This window comes from Phragmites australis, chromosome 1 (assembly GCF_958298935.1).
Source record: "Phragmites australis chromosome 1, lpPhrAust1.1, whole genome shotgun sequence".
In the NCBI taxonomy this organism is placed as follows: Eukaryota; Viridiplantae; Streptophyta; class Magnoliopsida; order Poales; family Poaceae; genus Phragmites; species Phragmites australis.
The window spans coordinates 51,116,885-51,135,285 of NC_084921.1; the positions used below are offsets into that span (position 1 = coordinate 51,116,885).

Consider the following 18,401-nt stretch of genomic DNA (forward strand, 5'->3'; position numbering starts at 1 on the left):
AGGGCCGAGTTACCATTGCACCAAAGAAGAAAACGATCGGCGGAAAATATTTGCATTGTAACCTGGCGTCGCCCGGAGTCCAACCGGAGACCTTCAGTGTGTTAGTGTTAGGCTGACGTGATAACCAACAACACCACGACACCAACTTGGAAAATTTCAATGAAAATATATCACACACAATATAAATTCGTCCACAGGGATTTGATTTCGAACAGTCAGATTTGGTCTCAAGGAGTGGATTCTTTCACCCAAAAGCATGCATTCAATTCAATAGACGATAATCGTAACCAGAATAACTTATACACACATATTTAGTAGTTTCCACTTCAATATGCTATTATGAGAGACAAATAAAAGCTTATACATCAAGCAGCACAGAAGCATGATGGCTCGGTTGCATGCCTGCCCGCCCGTCGATCAGAACTTACATTTCAGAGCTGCGTCTGGAAGATGGGGACGTGGCCCAGGCGCTGCACCATGTCGGACACCGATCCCACCGCGGCGAGCAGCGAAACCACGAGCGCGCCCACGTTGAGCGCCTGCAGCGCCACCCACTTGCGGCTGCCGGGCGCCACCTTGGCCTGCGCGATGTACATGGTCACCGGGAAGTACACCGTGAGCGGCCAGAACGCGATGGCGCCGAGCAGCCCGAGCACGGCGTTGAAAAAGGGCAGCACCAGTGACACCACCGTGGTGGCGGCCACGAACGCCGTGCGCACCACCAGCTTGCACATCGTGAACCGCGCCGCGCGGCCGCCGCCCAGGGGCAGCCGGTACTCCCTGTGGAAGAAAGCCGAGGCCGGCCACCTGCTACCCAGCCACTTCTCGTAGCACGCGAAGATCGGCTGCGCGTACAACTGCAACAAAAGACCCATGCATTCATCATACAAACTGGAGAGCATGAACCAGTGATACGGGTTTTGCAGCGAGCCAGCGACATGTTTTGATGATCACCTGATAAGCTCCCACCAAGTGAATGACCACGGCGACGTTGGCGACGTCGATGAGCCAGAACGGCTCGTCGAAGCCGGTAAGGATGTTCCCCGGCGCGCCGTTGCCGAAGGCCGCGTACCCAATGCACCCGAGCGACACGTAGAAGATGGTCGTCACGCCAATGCCGTACAAGCTTGCCCTCTTCATCGTCACGTTCTCTGATGGCGGGGACTTCACAGTGTCCTACAGATCAATTAACGGACAGTGCCAACGTTACGCTCGATCATGTGCATTAGTGCCACACTGCGCATTGTAACGTGCAAGAATGTACCTGGATTTCTACGAGAAGCATGGAATAGGTGTACGCGAAGGCGATGTTCCCGAGGGCCTGCAGCGAATGCCACGTCTTGGTCGAAGCAGAGACGCCGGCGGCGGCGCCGATTTGGACTCCGAGGAGGGTGCCGTGGGCCTCGTGGTTCGCCGCGAGCTTGGCGGCGCTCAAGAACAGCCCGACGAAGGAGTAAGTGCAGGACATGACGGCGGCGACGACCGAGATGAGCGTGATCTTGTCCAGGCTCGGGAGCTGGGACAGCACGACCTCCACGAGGCCGAATAGCACCATGTACATCGTCCCGGACGAGACGCAGGCAGAGTCGTGGCCCCTGTAGTGGTGGCAGTTCGTGCGCACGACGGCCCTGCCATTGCCATGCGTGCCCAAAAACTTCGTTTAGTACAGAGCATACTACAACACTGAACAAAAAGTTCCAGAGATTTAAAACCACGATGCAGGTTAATTACATGATGCTTGTGGTAGTTGTGATGGTGTAGCCCACCATTGCCCCCCAGAGAATCGCATACTGTGCAAGGCCGCACACGATCACCTCTCTGGGCCCTACACATGACCAGAGAGATACTTGTCAGTTGTCACAGTCACAAACATGCTGTCATTGTTCATGAATTCAGACAAGTTCCATGATTGGTTACCGAGGCATGAGCGGACGACGTCCATGTAGGTGTAGTTCCGTTTGCCGTGGACGGGGTCCGGCGTGCGGTAGCAGTCGGACAGGAGGACGGCAGTGTAGTAGGTGATGTACGCGCACCCGATGAGGGCGATGGGACCGAGGACCCAGCCCATCTGCGCCACGCTCCACGGCAGGGCGAGCACGCCGGAGCCTATCACGGCGGTGATGGCGTGCGTCGTCGCCGTCCATACCGTTCCTGTAAATGTTCAGGTCAGTTAGCATTGGTCGTCGGACACCATGCAGAAGATCATGTAGGGTATAGGCTGTCAGTTGCGATCTCTGAACATTTTTCAGTACAGTGGCGTTGTTGCTACTTGCTGGTCAACTCACAACCTTTTCCCACAAAGTGAGAAATCGTCATAATTTTCGCCAGAAGGATCTGCAGCTGTATCATTGGTCATAAATAAATCGGGCAAAGTGAATCCATTTGATCTACTGCCCATGCGCTGGATCCCATTGCATAAAGCAAACCAACTGAACTACAAATTGAACAACTGGTGTATATGCGCAGAGGCCATTTGAATCGTCAGGCCCTAAAGCAACGTCATCTCCATTGGCTTCTAAGCACTACCAAAGCAGTAGCAATTATACAACTAAAACATGTTTTTTTTAAATGAAACAACTAAAGTATGGTTTAATTTGTTGTGTTATATTAGCTCAACTGGAGCTGCATAAACTCATTCTTTTGAACAACGTAACCATGCACCTGAGAAGAAGAAAGACCTTTTAGGCAACTGCATGCCTGCATCAGGTTGCCTATGTGGAGTATGATGTGGTACCCAACTGCATGTTTGCAACAGCTGAGAATTCAGGTACTTGCTTTCAGGCATAAAATCGTCAAACTAATAAGCCAATAAATCCCCTGATGGCAATATGGAGCATCATCTCACCAACATTCCCATCCATACAGATTCTGCACTTCGCCAGTCACTGCCTAAGATTGCTCAACCGTCCACTCATACTCATAAGCTCTGTCTAGGACCACATTGATGCACTCAAAATGCACTCAGCTATACTATTTTGATGCCATGAAAGCTATTTGTAGAATTATGGTTCCTGAGGAAAGTGGAGAGCGCACAAGTTGCAGGTTTGCAGCCATCCATCCATACATAACCCATATAGGCCCACACTAAAACACTTTCCAATATACTGTTACCTATTCGACAATGAATAATGTTCTCCATTCTTTGCGGGATTCCGATAAAACAGTTCGATAATGACTGCAACAACCATCTGTGACATGATCTCACACGCCACTATGTCTCCAATAATTCTGGAGGACTAATACTTCAACTGGAGCTGTGCAGTAGTAAGGTACTGCACTTCTTGTTTGAGTACATGGGGTAAAGGCAGTGCCTGGCAAGTCACTGGCCTTTTCGATCTTGCAAGGAGCCTAGTGGCTGCAACGAAATGCGAGCATAGGACCCAGTTCCTTCATCAATACTATGCCACTAAAGCTCTTCCTATCTATGCCACTACAGTTGTTCTTATCATTCGCGGTGTCATAAAAAGTATGGTAACAGAAGCTTCACGCAATGTATATGACATTTTCAGGAGCTTACTTTATTCAGTTATAGCATGCAAAGGTGTCTGTATTTTGTATCTCTTCAGTTTCATGGATGCTGTTTCTGAAGGAAATTGGTGTGTTCAAGAAACATTATATATTGTGGAGTCACGCATGCAAAAGCATGACAGGAAAGGAAATTGCACTCAAGAATGTTCAGGATCTTTAAGGTGGTGACATGTTCATCATAATCAGGGTTGGTTTTATTCCACTTAAATGTTTATGCATGTTAAAATGGATCTCTTGATCATACACCATGACACCAATATACCATTGTCCATGGTTCAGAAAAAAACAATATTCCATTGTACTTAAGTTTTCAATTTCTTTTTTAGGGAAAACTAAGTTTTCAATTTCTATACTAGTACAAAAGGCACAGATTTAAACTTCTATACTTAGAAAGACTCTGGCTAGTGGATTTGAAGTATTGTGACCATCCATTCATCGGATCTAAGGGCTGCAGTTCAAAGTTGGCCCCTTCCCTCTACATGCCATGTATCTTTTACATATTAAAATTAAAGAACCTAACTATTGCATTATCTCCATTTTATGTGTGCTGACTTTATGAATACCCAGCCTTTCTAGTTTAAATGGTAACATGGGTCCCACTTGGAATGGCTAGCATTCCTAATAATGTGTAAGCTTTGCAAGTAGTAACAAACGTCAAGAGAGTACCTGAAATTTTAAATTATGCGGTTGTATGTCGGTCTTCTTATGCGCTATTCATATTCCCAGACGAAAATAGAAAATTTGCTAGTTTCAACGCGTAAGGCTATCCATCATTTTGAACACCATGATCACACCTTTATTCAGTTCTTGTATGTCCATGCTCCATCAGCCTGATCACCTAGCCAGTACCAACTACCACTACACCAGGCTATGCATTTCTGATTTCTTTTAGAAGACAAAGAAAGCAAAGAGAGAACGAGAAGGGTCTGAAAGACTTGCAAGAGAACTGCATGCTTCCTAGGAGCTGACAACTGAAAGCTCCACGGTTACAGTGGGGGGACTCTGTGGCCCTTAAAATTTACTGAAAGCTCCATGGTTCTTGTGTCGAAAGAGAGACAGAGGGCACGCACCGTCTCATGTTCCTATCCAGATTAAGCAACGGCATGGACGTGTAGATCTACTGCTGTATGTATATGGTCCCCGTAAGCACACAGTATCTCTCCTTGCTAGAAAACCTCTGCATGAAACACGAACTGTTCTACTGTCTCATCTATTACATATACTAAGCCAAGATTTGGAGCAATTGTAGGGTCAAGTTACTGTACCTAATATTCGTGTACCTATATTGTTCATATAGATTCCTTATATGTATACATACATATATACGGATATGTATACACATGCGAATATGTATATGTACACATACGTATGTGTATATCTGTATATATTTATGTATATGTATATATATATGTATACATATGTGTATGTATACCTAACTTTTTTCGAAATTCAAGAAAATAGCAAAAGTAATAATAGTTATATTGATAACTCGGCTGAAATAATCTAAAATGTATAGGAAAATATCTAAAACTCAAAAAAATATGAAATAAATTTAGTTAGGTTTGTATTATTATTGTCTACATGTTAAAATTATGTGCATGTATGAAAGTACCACTGTTTTTCTCATAATTAAATGAATGTGTTAAATATTGATAAATTTATAAATAAATATTGAAATACCCAAAATTAGTGAATCTAATTTTTTTAGTCTTTTGTCATGCTCTATCTAACAAAATTAACGGGTGCAACTTAGACGCGGCAATCGAGCAGTCCATGTCTCGTCAGTACGAGGACATGGCACCCTCCCAATACTGCGAAAGCATGGTGTTGACGATGGCAGCGAAACGAACAAACGAGGACGGAAAAATAGAGGCTACGTACAGAGCTCGATAAGGTCTGTCCAGGTAGAAGAGGGAGCAAGTCGAGACTGTGTAGTACGTACCTGTCCTGACGCGGCCATCGTCGTCCACCTCAACCTCCTTCCTCTCCACCTTCTCCACGTCCATCTCTTCTCCCTCTGCAACTCCTCTCCCTAGTCCCTAAAGCTGAAGGATTTCTGATGCAGGAATGATGGGCTCGGTGCGCTGCGGAAATATATGGAGCTGATGGGCTTTGCACCTGACCTAGCTTTCTTTCTTTTTTCGAGAACGCACCTGACCTGGCTTTCTTTTTTCTTTCAAGAACGCACCTGACCTGCCTTTCACTGTACATTCATTCTTTTAATGCACGGGTGTGCTCAATTCATTTTTTAAGAAATCCCACGAATCCCAGGGCTCAATGAATTCAGGTACTTATTGAAAATTTTCTGTTAACTGTTTTTCTTCCATGCATGTGTACACTAAATTCTGTTGTGTAAATTTGGAACTGTTGCATTTCAGCGAATCCCAACAATCTCATGCATGCGCTCCATCTGGAACAAGAGAATTCCGTATTTCTACTGGAATTGAACGGTTTCGTGTGAAATTCAATCAAGACGACTATATTCTAAGTGAAGAATTGAAAAACACGTTTTGAATTGATATCATGTTTCCTCCGTTCGACCCATCAGTACCAGCATATGTAAACATAGCTGTTTTTTTTTAGGTTTTGATATGTTTAACATTGTTTCAATTTTTAACTGTGAGGCATAGCACACATCTCAATGCAAAATGGATAGTGCGGATATATAAGATGTATGTGCCACTTGACACACTTTTGCTTTTCCAACGCAGAGGGTAGCTGTTGACACCGGACCTAGGTGGGTGGGTTGGGAAAAAAAATAAATGCTCCATTTGGGAAACGAAAAATGTTCATGGCTCATATGGGAATTAAATGGGGTTTTCTGTGAAATTACTGTAAAATTCATGAGCTCTAAACATGCCACAAAATGAACAATTTGATTGTAAGTTTACATTCTCCTATTTTGCACCCATATTATTTTCTAGGATCGTAAGTTTACATTCTCCTATTTTATACCCATATTATTTTCTTTTTAAAAAACAGAGCTGCTTTGCAACTCACTGCACTCAAGCTCGTCAGTCCTACTTTACCTGTAGAGAAAAGAAAGCAAGAACTTTGAAGGCATGCACGAGCTTCCCAAAAAGGAAATGTACTTTTTGGGTGAAGTCGCGGATGCCACGGAGCACCCCCTGCAAACTGCACGAGGCGGCCGTTTGATCTATCATCGTGAGATCACCCATCTCCTGACGCCACTGAAAGTGTTTTAGGTCTAGTTAGCACTTAGCACATTAACTTATCCCTTGCAGTTCACCATGAATCGTGCCATAGCTTAGCGGTGTTTCCTTTTATTCAGGAGGTCTTGAGTCTTTGTCTCAGTGCTTCTTTTCGTGGTGGATCAATCATTCTTCAGTCAAAAACTACGTGTAAAAGTAAAATTGATATCTCATGCAGAGGGGGATCTAGCGCTGGGGACGGAAACGCTTGGGAGCCCTCACGAGCCTCTCTTCAACTTTTTTTGATATAGAAGAGGAAAATGAAGATGAGTAAGTGAAATAGAGAGCCTCACTTATAATTCTAGATCCGTCATTAATCTCATATATAAGATCTCTTCAAATATTGTGTTGCGTTCTAAAACAAACTATAATGTTAACTGCGAACTCAGCAAAAGTTAAAAAAAAAACTGCGAAAAAAAGAGTTTGACCCGCACCTCTTCTCTAGTATGTTGTCGGAAAGACCGACTGAAAAGTTTTTTTTTACTTATGCAAATTGCCTATGCAATGGACATGTAAAGGAATGTTGCTTTTTTTTAGGAACTGCAGGCATCTATGCCGATATTTATGAAAACGTCGGATTTGTGCACACCGTATCCGATGGATAAAATACGGCGGCCCGGCCGTGTCGGGTAAGCCCACAGACTGCCAGGAGCCACTTCATCATCAATATGCAGGACCGAGTGACACGAACGAAACAACTAGGCTGCTAGCTCGCATCGTCGTGTCCTTACGTGTCAACGTGGACAAAGTGTTGACGCAACTGAATCGACAGCTACACCCTTCTTCCTCCTCCTGCCGCCATCTAAAATAAATATTCTAAAATTTCATTACATATAGCACTATTATAGTATCCACTAACACTATTATAACATATTTTATTTTTTTCATCTCCAGCAGCTACTCTATTTTCTATTTTCTATTATTTTTATTTTTACTTTAGATCCACGTACATACTCTGTAAATAGTAATATAGACTCTCTTTTCCGGCCGCAAAAATGTCGCCGCTCACCCTGATCTAGCTCACATCTGCATCACTGTGGAGGTCGAAACCGATCTCACTTGAGCTTTATAGTGGACGGGAGGAGGTGACAAAATGTCGGCACGGTGTTGCCGTTTGCTTTTTTTCATGGCCTTACCACACCTCGACCTGTTTATTTTTTATTATGACTATTGATTCTAGTTTTTATAATTAAAAAAATAAACAGATCGATTTTATAATTCAAATTTCACAATCTAGGAACAAATTATGCTAAATTCATAATTCAGAGAAATACTGCTTTTATCATATTATGTCACGTATTTACCCACTATTGTCATTAAAAAATAACATTTCGCTTCTTTCTCCATCGGAGGACCTCCTTGATGCGAAGGACCACCCCCGATGATATGTGACTCCTTGTCGATTTCATTGGTGAGTGTATCGAGAGGAAGCCTCATGGTTATCCTCTTCCTCCTCCTCCGCGGTGTGCTGCTCAAAAGTGGATTCTCCTTCAAAGAGGGCTTTTCTCTGGGAGAAAGGGACATGGTTGTACTTGAGTCATCCTCCTCCTCTTTGTCGCAGTTGTGGTCTTAGTTGCTTGTCGTGGCGCGGTGGAGCTACTTGTTGTCAGAGTCTAGGTCGTCATCCTTGTCATGATTGTGCACCTCATCGTAGGCGTCGTTGATGCTGTTGTCCACCTTGCTCTCCTTCTTAATGACGCGGTGCATGCTACCATTGTCCTCCATGAGCATGGCCAATGCAGCTGAGGCAGCAACGACACCCAAGGACAGCAGAGGGGTCACGGTGTTTGCGGTGGTGTGCAGTGAAGAGTCTCTCGACGACGTGGCCGCCTCTAGATCCACCGCCCACTACAGGAAGAGAAATGAGAAGAAGACGGGGAGGGGAAGAGTGAAGGGGCCAGAATTGCGTCAGACGCAGGATCCTGTCGCCCCCATCGATGTTGGGCGGAGAAGATGGATGTTCCAGTGGTGGAGAGATGAGCGATGGTGCGGCAATCTGGTGAGTGAAATCGGCAGGGGAGTTGGAGAAGAGCAGGATAAAGTTGCTGGCATTGAAAGAGATGGCCAGAGCCATGGCAATCGGTAAGGACGGTGGTGTGTATGGAGAGTGAGTCTGCAGGGGACTGAGGGGGAGGAGAGATATTCTAATAATCTGGTGTTGTTTGTTTTAGATTATACAATGTAGTTTTTAACAATTTAAATTCTAGATGGTGAGAATCAAAATTTAGATGGTTAGAATTACAAAAAATAAACCGGCCTTTATTCTTCTTCTGTTGCAAAAAAAAAAATGAGTGAGGTGAGGAGGCTCTAGGTGCGCCGTAGGGTAGAAGAGTTTGAGTCCACCCAGCGCCCATGCTAGATCTGCCCCTGGCTGGACCGGAACCGGAAGCCACACCTTAAAAGGGCACGATGGGAACGTAAGATCACTGGTGACAGCCGTTGTTTCGCGGATCTAGGATCACCGACACAAGCAATACAAGGTTTCGTCTTTCTTTGTTTCTTTCTTTTGAGAGGAGTTCCGTCTTTCATGGCTCCATAGCAACTGCCAAGGCAGCGTAAGGAGTTCCTTTCCTGTGTCACATGCGGATTTTGGCTGGATTGGGCATCAGGCCGTGTGCAATTAGGCTGGATTAGCCTTTCGAGGAAAGGTTGGCCCAGTTTGGGTAATTGCGTCCAAAGAAGATTACCAAAGCGGCAGACCGGTGAGAAGGAAAAGACACCGGATGAACCATCATGCAAATCAATCATCACAGGAACCACAGAAAGCTTCTGTAAATAAGCCACAACACTGAACAATACGAACATGAACCGATGCATATCGACTACGTACGGCACACGGGGCCTATTGAAAAGTACAACGCCACAAGCGTATACACGAACGTGGATGCTTCCCAAGCATTCTGCAACTGGGCGGTGGTGCTGTGCCGACAGCATGAGCCCGTCAATCCTTCGTGGTGAACCTGTAAGAAGCGTAGGAGAGGGTGGCGTTGGTCCAGCTGCGGTGGATCAGCTCCGCCCTGCACTCGTCCCCCGCGGCGCCGAGCGCGACGTGCAGCGGATAGAAGTGGTCCGGCCACGGGTGCGCCACCTTCCCGTACGGCGTCTTCTCCTCGTACCGCTTCACGTCCTCGTGCCTGACCATCACCGGCAACACCATCGATCAGCACGGCTTGGAGTACAGAACAGACGAGACGGTTGGCTCGCGTCGTGTGGGCTGTGTGGTCAGTGATCACCTTGCGTTCAGGAGCGAATCCTTGAGCCAGGTGTCGAACTCCGCCGCCCATTGCGGCACCGGGGAGTCGAACGGGCCCATCCTGCGCAGGTTGTGCGTGGCGCTGCCCGACCCGAGGATGAGGACGCCGTCCTCCCGCATGGGCGCCAGCGCCCTGCCGAGGTTGTAGTGGTACGTGCCGTCGCGGTCGGTCTGCACGGAGAGCTGACACACGGGGATGTTCGCCTCCGGGTACATGAGCATGAGCGGCACCCACGCGCCGTGGTCGAGGCCGCGGCTGTGGTCCTCCTTCACGGGGCCGAACCCGGCTTGCTCGAGGAGCTCTTTGGTCCGCATGGCTAATTCCGGGGCGCCAGGTGCAGGCTACTTGAGCTGAACGAGGGCAAGGGCAGTTGAATCAGGATCAAAGATGAAAGTTCAGAGCAATTCAGGCATGCATGGCCTGCTGAGCCCATGATCTGATAGGCAGGTAAGTAAAAGCACATGCCATCTTTGTCTAGTCAAACCATTTTAGCTAATAACTGCGATGATAATGCATCCAACGACAACATTGAGACAAACCCACCGAGTAAACAAAGAATCAATTGCAGAAACCACATAATACTGCAATAGGCCGTTCTGCAAGAACTGGGAAGCAAAATGGGGAAACTTCCCGTCTTGACGTATTTCCCTACACACAAGGCGTTCCAATTTCCAGAGAAAGACAAGAGCTCGCTGACAAATACAAACAAAGGCGCATTCGCGCCATGAAGCCAAGTAGCCATTCCAATGAAAGGGCCAATCTTGACGCGCCGTCGTCTCAAACGAGAGGCTACCCAGCGGAATCGCGACGAAGAGAGAGCAGGGATGGGGGACGGACCTGGTACATGGGCTTGGGGAAGCCGTAGAAATCGTGGATGGTGTCGTTGCTGCCGCGGATGACGTTGACCGCCGGCGTGGTCGTCTCCCAGTGGCCCGACACGACGAGGATGGCGCGCGGCGGCTGGTCGCCCGCGACCCGCGCGGGCAGCCACGACTTGAAGAAGTGCCGCGCCGGGATCGTCTCGTCGATGGAGAGCGTGGGCGCGCCGTGCGACAGAAAGAAGGTGTCCATGGCCGCGCCGCGCGGAACAGGTGCTGCGTGTGGACTCCTCTGCCCTTCGGTGCCGGCGGTGTCTTCTGGCCTCGGGAGGTCGCCGCACTGCTGCTGCGTCGCGCGTTTGGTTTGGGTTTGGCAGTTGCGCCTTGGCTCTGCCCCATCCTCTCAGTCTCACTCTCAGCTCGTTAAGTTTATTGGGAGCAGCAGGGCGAGTGATTTGGACGCGCAGACCCGGAAGTTGTTGGTTGGTGAGTGGTTCAGAGGTGGTACAGATATTTGTGGGAGATGTAGAATGTGCCTACGCCCATCGTTGCCCGGCACGTATTTGGTTGCTGCGTTGTGTCGTCGCGACTTCAGGATTGCCACTTGCTGCCTCTCTTAAGGTCCGTTTGGTATTCATCCGGTTCTAAAAATTCTTAAAATAAGGTATTTTTAACTCTAAATATTTATTATGTTAAAACTGAGGTACACTAAGGGTATTACTAGCTCTTTATGTATCTTATTAAAACGGAATGTACTGATGTACTTATCAACAATTTCATCAATTTTCAAGATGTGTATCTTTGGTCTTCGATATACAATACGTGAGTATGTGTATATAATTGTGTGAGTATATTCATACATCTATAAGTTATAATAATGTTTTTAGAAAAAAACAAAAGCTAACAAATCAGTTTGGATCTGTGACAATGGAGGCCCAATTTGCATTGGCCGTCAAAAAAATGGAAGATGAGACACATGGATCACGAGGGTGGCACCGCTCACATCACATGACCGCCGTCACTTTGTCCTTCACCTCCCATTCAATACGCTTTGTCCAGCTACCCGTACGAGTACCAAGTTGTGGACATATTCCGTCTCGATTCTCAAACACGGCACTCGGCAGGGCAGCCGGCCCCCGACATCTCTCCGGCCGGGTCAAGGTCAACCCACCCTTCGCCTCCACGACTCCACCCGCTTCTCCACTCCTCGTCTCCGCTCCGCGCCGCGCCCCCGCCCACCGCTCGTGTTGCTCAGATCCGGCACAGCCCCCAACCCCCCCCCCCCCTCTCCGACCTCTGCACTAAGGTTAGGTAAAGCTCTACTCCGGTGTTCCCTATGAGCGTGTAGCTGTGTAGGGATTGGGGGGAAATGGGAGGGGGCTTTGCCCGTCGCTGCCTCTGCACGCTCTGGGCTGATTCTCGCATAGATGTTGCAATTGCTGCCCTTTCATGGTAATGATGCTCGCCGTTTGGTTTGGTGCTGTGCTTGAAGGTGCGCGCGTAGACCATGCTGCGGTAGGAGATCAACCTGCAAGATCCGGGACCGGGATGGTTCGCTTGTTAGGTGTGCTCTGGTACCCGTGCTTGTGCTTCGCTTGTTTTCTGTATGCTGTGTGCGACTGTACGTACAGGATGGAAAAGAGAATGGTATCTGTGCCCATCATTTAGTTAGTGTCAAGCCGCAGTTGTTACTCATAGGAAACTAGTTCAGAGCCTGTTAACTGTTCGTCCAATGATTGATATCCCAATTCAGTTAGTCTGTTTTGCATTGCTGTTCCAAGCCGTGTGGTAAAGCATACGTGTGAAACTGGTTAATGATTCGTTTGAATGTTTTTTCTAACATATGCTTTGGTTATGCAGTCTCAAATGATATCTACTTTTTTAGCATTAGTTTGAGGTTCATGTGTTTCTTTATGGTGCATCAAATCCCAAACTCAAAGTACAGGTGCTTGAAAAAACCTAACACTTAGCTACAAGTTTTGTTTACAAGTTATGTCTAGGTTCTTCCCTCCATTTCTTTGGATATTTTTGTCAGGTAAACTTATATCGTTATGATCATTTGGAAACCTAGCTAAAGTTTCACAATATCCGTTTCAAAAGTCAAATAACTTGCTCTCTCTCATATTCCGAATTGTTATCATGAATATTGTTCCCAATACAAGTGATGCTCCTGTTTTATTTAATTTTTGAATCACTTTGCATGGTTAGTTCCAGTTCAATTTTCGTTTGGATTAAAACCATAGTGGATTTATCACTGCAGCTTTCTTATGAAGGTTAGTAAGGGGAGGATGAAGATGAGGAACAAACAGCGAAAATCATCTGCTCTCAATTTTGTTGCAGGATATCAATCCTCGTTATCTTTTATTCTATGGAGCTTGGTGGGTTTTGGTCTCATTGTCTGCTTCCTTTCCTATAAACATCAAGCAGACAGTGGGCAGACCCGTATTTACTTCAGCCATCTACCTGCGACCAGAGAATTGGAGGAAGTCGAGGAGGAGCATTTTCGCTTGCCACCTCCTCACAAGGTGAATCCTCGTGCAGTGAAACGGAGGGGGCCACGTAAGCAGCCAAAGGTTATGGATGAATATCTGGATGAGTCTTCAGCAATACACGGCTTGTTCTTTCCTGATCAAGGAGCGTCTATGGACCCATCAAAAGGCGGAAATGATAGCATGTACTTTTATCCCGGTAGAGTGTGGCTGGACACTAATGGAAATGCCATTCAAGCCCATGGTGGCGGGATTATGTATGATCACAAGACTGCTAAATTCTATTGGTATGGAGAAAACAAAGATGGACCAACCTACCAAGCTCACTCCAAAGGGGCACATAGGGTCAGTAGAAATTCTAATATATCTTCATTTAATTTATGTTTTTTAGCTGTTGTTCAGACATTAAAAATGTTGCCACGATTGTGTTTTTTGTTACCTTTAGTTTGTTGCAAATCAGTATATTTCTATCATTGCAAATAAAAGTCGTTTCAGACTTGTGATAGGAATTAAGGATTTATATTAAATGACTGGGTTGCCCTTAAATTATTCTTAGAGAAAGATGGCTGATTCCCGCGATGGCATTCATTTTAGCAAGGGCATGAGAGGAAGAAAAGAGTGAAAAAAGTGCCTAGAAGTTCTGCAATGTTTAGAGAAGAGTTGTGAATTCTAAAGAGACTTAAGCAATTATAGGGAGTACTTAAGGTGTGTTTGGTTGCCCGCCTAGGTTTTCGTAGAGCTGCAGTGTATATAGTGGACGAGTAGAAGCATGCTAAGCAGATGTAGTGACTCTGAAAAGAATGGTGTTTGGTTGCCTGCACCGGCGGATGCAATGACCCTGTGAAGTTGTTTGGTTACCTGTGTGGGCGGATGCAATGACCTTATACTTGAGACTAACAAGTGAGCCTGTTGCAGCACTGTAACAAATACAATGCATTCATCGGGCCACGCTCTAGAGAGAAGCTTAATTCTGGTGTATCCATCAGACCATGCTCCAATCGTATAATTGCATCCGCGGATGTAGGAGCAACAATACATACAGACAACCAAACAACATTCTCCGCGGGAATATACGCATGAGCAGAGTCAGGATGCCCCTGATGCGGGCAACCAAGCACACCCTTAGTAGATGGACATACAGTGATGATTGGTTGTGTTTTATTTTACCAGGTTGACATCATTGGAGTAAGCTGCTACTCATCGAAGGACCTATGGTCATGGACTCATGAAGGAATTGTGCTTCCTGGAGAGCCTACTAATGTCACCCATGACCTTCATAAATCGAAGGTGCTTGAGAGACCTAAGGTGATGTATAATGATCGCACTGGGAAATATGTTATGTGGATGCACATCGATGATGCTAACTACACCAAAGCATCTGTTGGTGTGGCTGTCAGCAACTCCCCCACTGGACCTTTTACTTACCTTTACAGCTTCCGCCCGCATGGTTTTGAAAGTAGAGACATGACAATCTTCAAAGATGATGATGGAATGGCTTACCTCTTCTACTCTTCTCGTGATAATACTGAGCTTCATGTTAGTCCATTGAGAAATGACTATCTTCACATTACAGCAGCGATGAAGAGAATATTAATAAGGCGACATCGGGAAGCGCCAGCGGTCTTCAAGCTCCAAGGAACCTACTACATGGTCACCTCTGGTTGCTCGGGTTGGGCTCCCAACAGAGCATTGGCACATGCTACAGACTCGATCATGGGCCTATGGAAAACATTGGGAAACCCTTGTGTTGGAGGCAACAAGTTTTTCCGACTGACAACGTTCTTATCTCAAAGCACATTCGTGCTACCCCTGCCTGGCTTGCCTGGTACATTTATCTTCATGGCGGATAGGTGGAATCCATCAAACTTGAGAGACTCCCGGTATGTTTGGCTACCTCTGTTCATTGGAGGATTGGCAGATGAACCGCTGGACAACAGTTTTGGCTTCCCATTGTGGTCAAGGGTGTCAATCTATTGGCACAGGAAATGGCGCCTCCCCGAAGGTTGGAGGGAGGGATATACCTGAAATTTGTCGCAGGTGCAATGAGTACATAATATAGATATACTTCACAGGTGCAATAGTGTGGTTTTAACTGGTAGATTGTTCAGAATCTTGCTTGAGTTTTCTAAATCAGCGATTCCCTCATGCTTTTGTACACAGTAGGCCTCCAAAACATGGTTAACTTACACTGGAATGAAAGAGAGAAAGAAGTGATATTTTTCAGTGAAGGGTGTCAGTCTTCTTTTTTGGAGGGGGCACTTTTAGGTGGTGCGTGGGGGCTACCTCCTTGCCTTCCTCATTGTATAAGGATCAGGAATTATCCCATGCACGCATGTAAAATTTGTGGTTACGCACCATGCATCAACTAATATGACTAGGAATGGAGCTCACAGGTAACAGTATTCATTTAACAAGCACCAATAGATGCTCTCTTTTTTTTCCTATCGGACATTTGGACTTTCAACATTGCTTCTTCATTTGCCATCGCACATCTGGAAACTCAAGTGGATAGTTTACATTATCAACAGACAAAATGCACAGCCAAATCATCACATAGTGCTTTCCACCTCACAAGTATCTAAACTTCTGAAGAAAACAAAACGGATGCCGCATATTCCACTGGAAGTGCTACAAGAAAAGAACAGCGCCAAATGATGACATGTAAAAAAGGAACGAAAAAAGGGGTTACATGTCACAATATTATAAGTCATGAAATGACCCATGGAAATTCAACCGGCAATTCTAACACCTCACAATCTATCATATCCTAAGTGCGCAAAAAAAGTTAAACTACATGGTAGAAAAAGCAAAAATACAAGCAGCTGGGTTCCTGGGTTGTGGAAGAATGGCGAGTACTGGCTTCAGGATTCAGACGCTAGGGATGTTTCCTCTTCTTGGTCTTTGACCAGCTAGAGGCATATTTCCTAGTCTATGAAGTATCCTTCTCTCGCTCACCCACAGCTCCAGAGAATGATACAGCTTCCTTTCGCTTACACAGCAGCATGTTTGAAGCTTCTTCTCGTCATCTTCCAAAGTGTTTGAGCCATACAGGCTCTCCCTCGTGTCCGCAAGTGATAGTAGTGCAGAACAAATGCTCTCACTATGCAGTAATTTCTTCACATCAGGCAGTTTCTCAAGCCCATTAAGTTCAGAGTTTTGGTTGGAGCTTGTTCCTTTGACAAACTTAACCACACTACTAATACTATCATGCTCTTCATTGCCAGTCAGATCATAAGCCACACAGATCAACTTGTCATAAATTTCAGGTTTCAAAGTGATGATATAAAGGAGGATTAAAAGTTCAAGCTTGGGTCTCCCCATCATATGAAATCTCAAAGTACTCGGCACCTTGGCTTGTGCAACCAGAATAACCCAGATTACGCCATAGTGATAACCTTGCTCTTGCATGTTGAATGGAGAACACGGATGAGCACCACTTGGTAACCAGTGCTAAGTCGATGTTGACAATGTCATATGGATTGCCAAGTTCTGTGAAACCATATCTATGAAGCAAAGCAGCATTACCCATGGTACCATATGTATTATAAACCTAGAATCGAAGATAGAGACACAATCACATTACTAGACCGAAGAACAACATAATGCAGATACAGTATAAGTATAGCTAGTGGTCCTTTGGATCTCTAAATTAATGGTAAGATGGTAACTGAATATTACCTCCTCTCCTTCATCGACATTTCTTACAATAATCATTTCCAAATCTTCATCGTTAATTCTTGTGCCTTAAGAACAAAGGCAAAAGTATAAAATTAATGAGTGAAGCTGTCTATCAATCAATTACAAATCTAGATAAGGTCTAATGATATACATGCATATGTTCGTGAATATAACCTGAAGGACCGCTGGTGGAATTTTCTATGGTCGACTGATCATCAGCACGAACATCGCTTTGATCATCATCATCTTCACCGTCTGAGCCTGAGCCATCTGACACGGACGAGAAGTGTTCACGTTCACCATCAGTCTTGTGATTGGAACTGGGGAGAGATTGGAAGAGACATTTCATATATAGCATAACCAAATAGGATGAAAGACATTTACATGCTAATTTTCAGGCTGCAGCTACTATACATTAACACTACGCAGAAATAGTTGACCAAATACATGTCATTAAGTGATGTGGCATTTCCAATAAAACCAGGTAAATATAAACGATTTAACTACAGAAGTACCATGTAACTTACAGGTCAACCAAGGGAACCATTCCAAATCCATGGTAGCTATCTATCCGGAAGGACCTTGAAGAAACAAGAGTCTTTGCAGAGAAATATTTCTCCAGGATAAAATCATCTGGGTCAACATCCAGCTCTCCAGATGACATAAAGGGCTCAATGCATCCTTTCCAGTCCTCACAAAGGAATTCCCTGTCCTGCTTCACTATCTGCCTAGAAATTTGCCGTTCTTTGAGTCATTTCCATGTTTAGCCAAGAAAAAAAATATAAACGTGATAGTAAATGCATTGCATCCGAAGTTACAATTTTGGAGCAATCAACATTATAAAACTTTAATTAGCTCGTACAATGAAATAATTAAGGGGAAAAGGTATTTTCTCTGAAAATAAATACAAACTTAGCTAGCGAGTGCAAGATAAATCAATTCACCGAAAGGTATCTTGCTGCATTGCAGCATCGATTATAGACATACAGATACCAACGGTACAGCTTAGTAGTACATGAAAATATTTCACCTGGTCTAGCTCGGTGCCGGCGAGGAGGCGCTCTGCCTCGTCCGCGGCCAGACGAGCGGCACGGGCTCTTGGTCGGGCAACAGGCGGAGGTAAGAGTCCCACGGCGATTCGGCACCGCGCGTGCGCTCGTACATGACGGCGACGGCGAGTGCGAGGCAGCCGCCGAGCTCGGCGGCCTCGATGGCCCGCGCGGCGCCGGTGGTGCGCGGGGTGAGGCACACGTTCTTTGGGATGGTGAAGACGAGGTCGCAATCTCGGAGCGCTGCGGCCGCGCGCACGTGGACGCCGCCAGCCACGGAGGCGTCGAGGCGGAGCGCATCGCTGCAGACGACGCCGTGCGCGCGCGCATCGCTTGAAGGCGCGTAGGCGGCTGTGCGGGACGCGGAGAGGAA

General features: G+C 45.9%; 2 protein-coding genes and 2 pseudogenes across 9 annotated transcripts; 1 reads left to right on the forward strand and 3 right to left on the reverse strand.

Annotated features, from left to right (window-relative positions):
* Positions 1-213: 213 nt before the first annotated feature.
* LOC133925684 (amino acid permease 4-like) lies at positions 214-5,629 on the reverse strand. Its single transcript, XM_062371517.1, has 6 exons — positions 5,471-5,629; positions 1,918-2,151; positions 1,732-1,825; positions 1,265-1,628; positions 955-1,176; positions 214-857 (listed from the first exon to the last, which is right to left on the reverse strand). Exons 1-6 carry the CDS (start codon positions 5,532-5,534, stop codon positions 432-434), a joined length of 1,404 nt encoding a protein of 467 aa, XP_062227501.1. The 5' UTR covers positions 5,535-5,629; the 3' UTR covers positions 214-431.
* Positions 5,630-9,241: 3,612 nt separating this feature from the next.
* On the reverse strand, positions 9,242-11,236 carry LOC133925700 (extradiol ring-cleavage dioxygenase-like; annotated as a pseudogene).
* Positions 11,237-11,830: 594 nt separating this feature from the next.
* On the forward strand, positions 11,831-15,700 carry LOC133925716 (uncharacterized). 8 transcript variants are annotated; one of them, XM_062371532.1, is made up of 4 exons: positions 11,831-12,118; positions 12,305-12,376; positions 13,073-13,646; positions 14,472-15,700. In XM_062371532.1, exons 3-4 carry the CDS (start codon positions 13,080-13,082, stop codon positions 15,324-15,326), a joined length of 1,422 nt encoding a protein of 473 aa, XP_062227516.1. In that variant the 5' UTR covers positions 11,831-12,118; positions 12,305-12,376; positions 13,073-13,079; the 3' UTR covers positions 15,327-15,700. The 8 variants fall into 8 exon arrangements, with proteins under 8 accessions (XP_062227516.1, XP_062227523.1, XP_062227504.1 ...); XM_062371539.1 differs by having other exon boundaries at positions 11,854-12,123; positions 13,153-13,646; XM_062371519.1 differs by having other exon boundaries at positions 12,078-12,123.
* A 244-nt stretch (positions 15,701-15,944) lies between these two features.
* On the reverse strand, positions 15,945-18,401 carry LOC133885933 (ribosomal lysine N-methyltransferase 3-like; annotated as a pseudogene).

Bases quoted from the DNA above. Each gene is read 5' to 3' on its own strand.
- LOC133925684 (XM_062371517.1), bottom strand. From the start codon at position 5,534: ATGGACGTGGAGAAGGTGGAGAGGAAGGAGGTTGAGGTGGACGACGAT. The intron at 1,629-1,731 runs GTAATTAACCTG...TGGCAATGGCAG, and splicing joins ACAACTACCACAAGCATCAT to GGCCGTCGTGCGCACGAACT. The intron at 858-954 runs GTGATCATCAAA...CTTTTGTTGCAG, and splicing joins ACTTGGTGGGAGCTTATCAG to TTGTACGCGCAGCCGATCTT.
- LOC133925716 (XM_062371518.1), top strand. From the start codon at position 12,262: ATGGTAATGATGCTCGCCGTTTGGTTTGGTGCTGTGCTTGAAGGTGCG. The intron at 12,377-13,152 runs GTGTGCTCTGGT...ATTTTGTTGCAG, and splicing joins CGGGATGGTTCGCTTGTTAG to GATATCAATCCTCGTTATCT. The intron at 13,647-14,471 runs GTCAGTAGAAAT...TTATTTTACCAG, and splicing joins ACTCCAAAGGGGCACATAGG to GTTGACATCATTGGAGTAAG.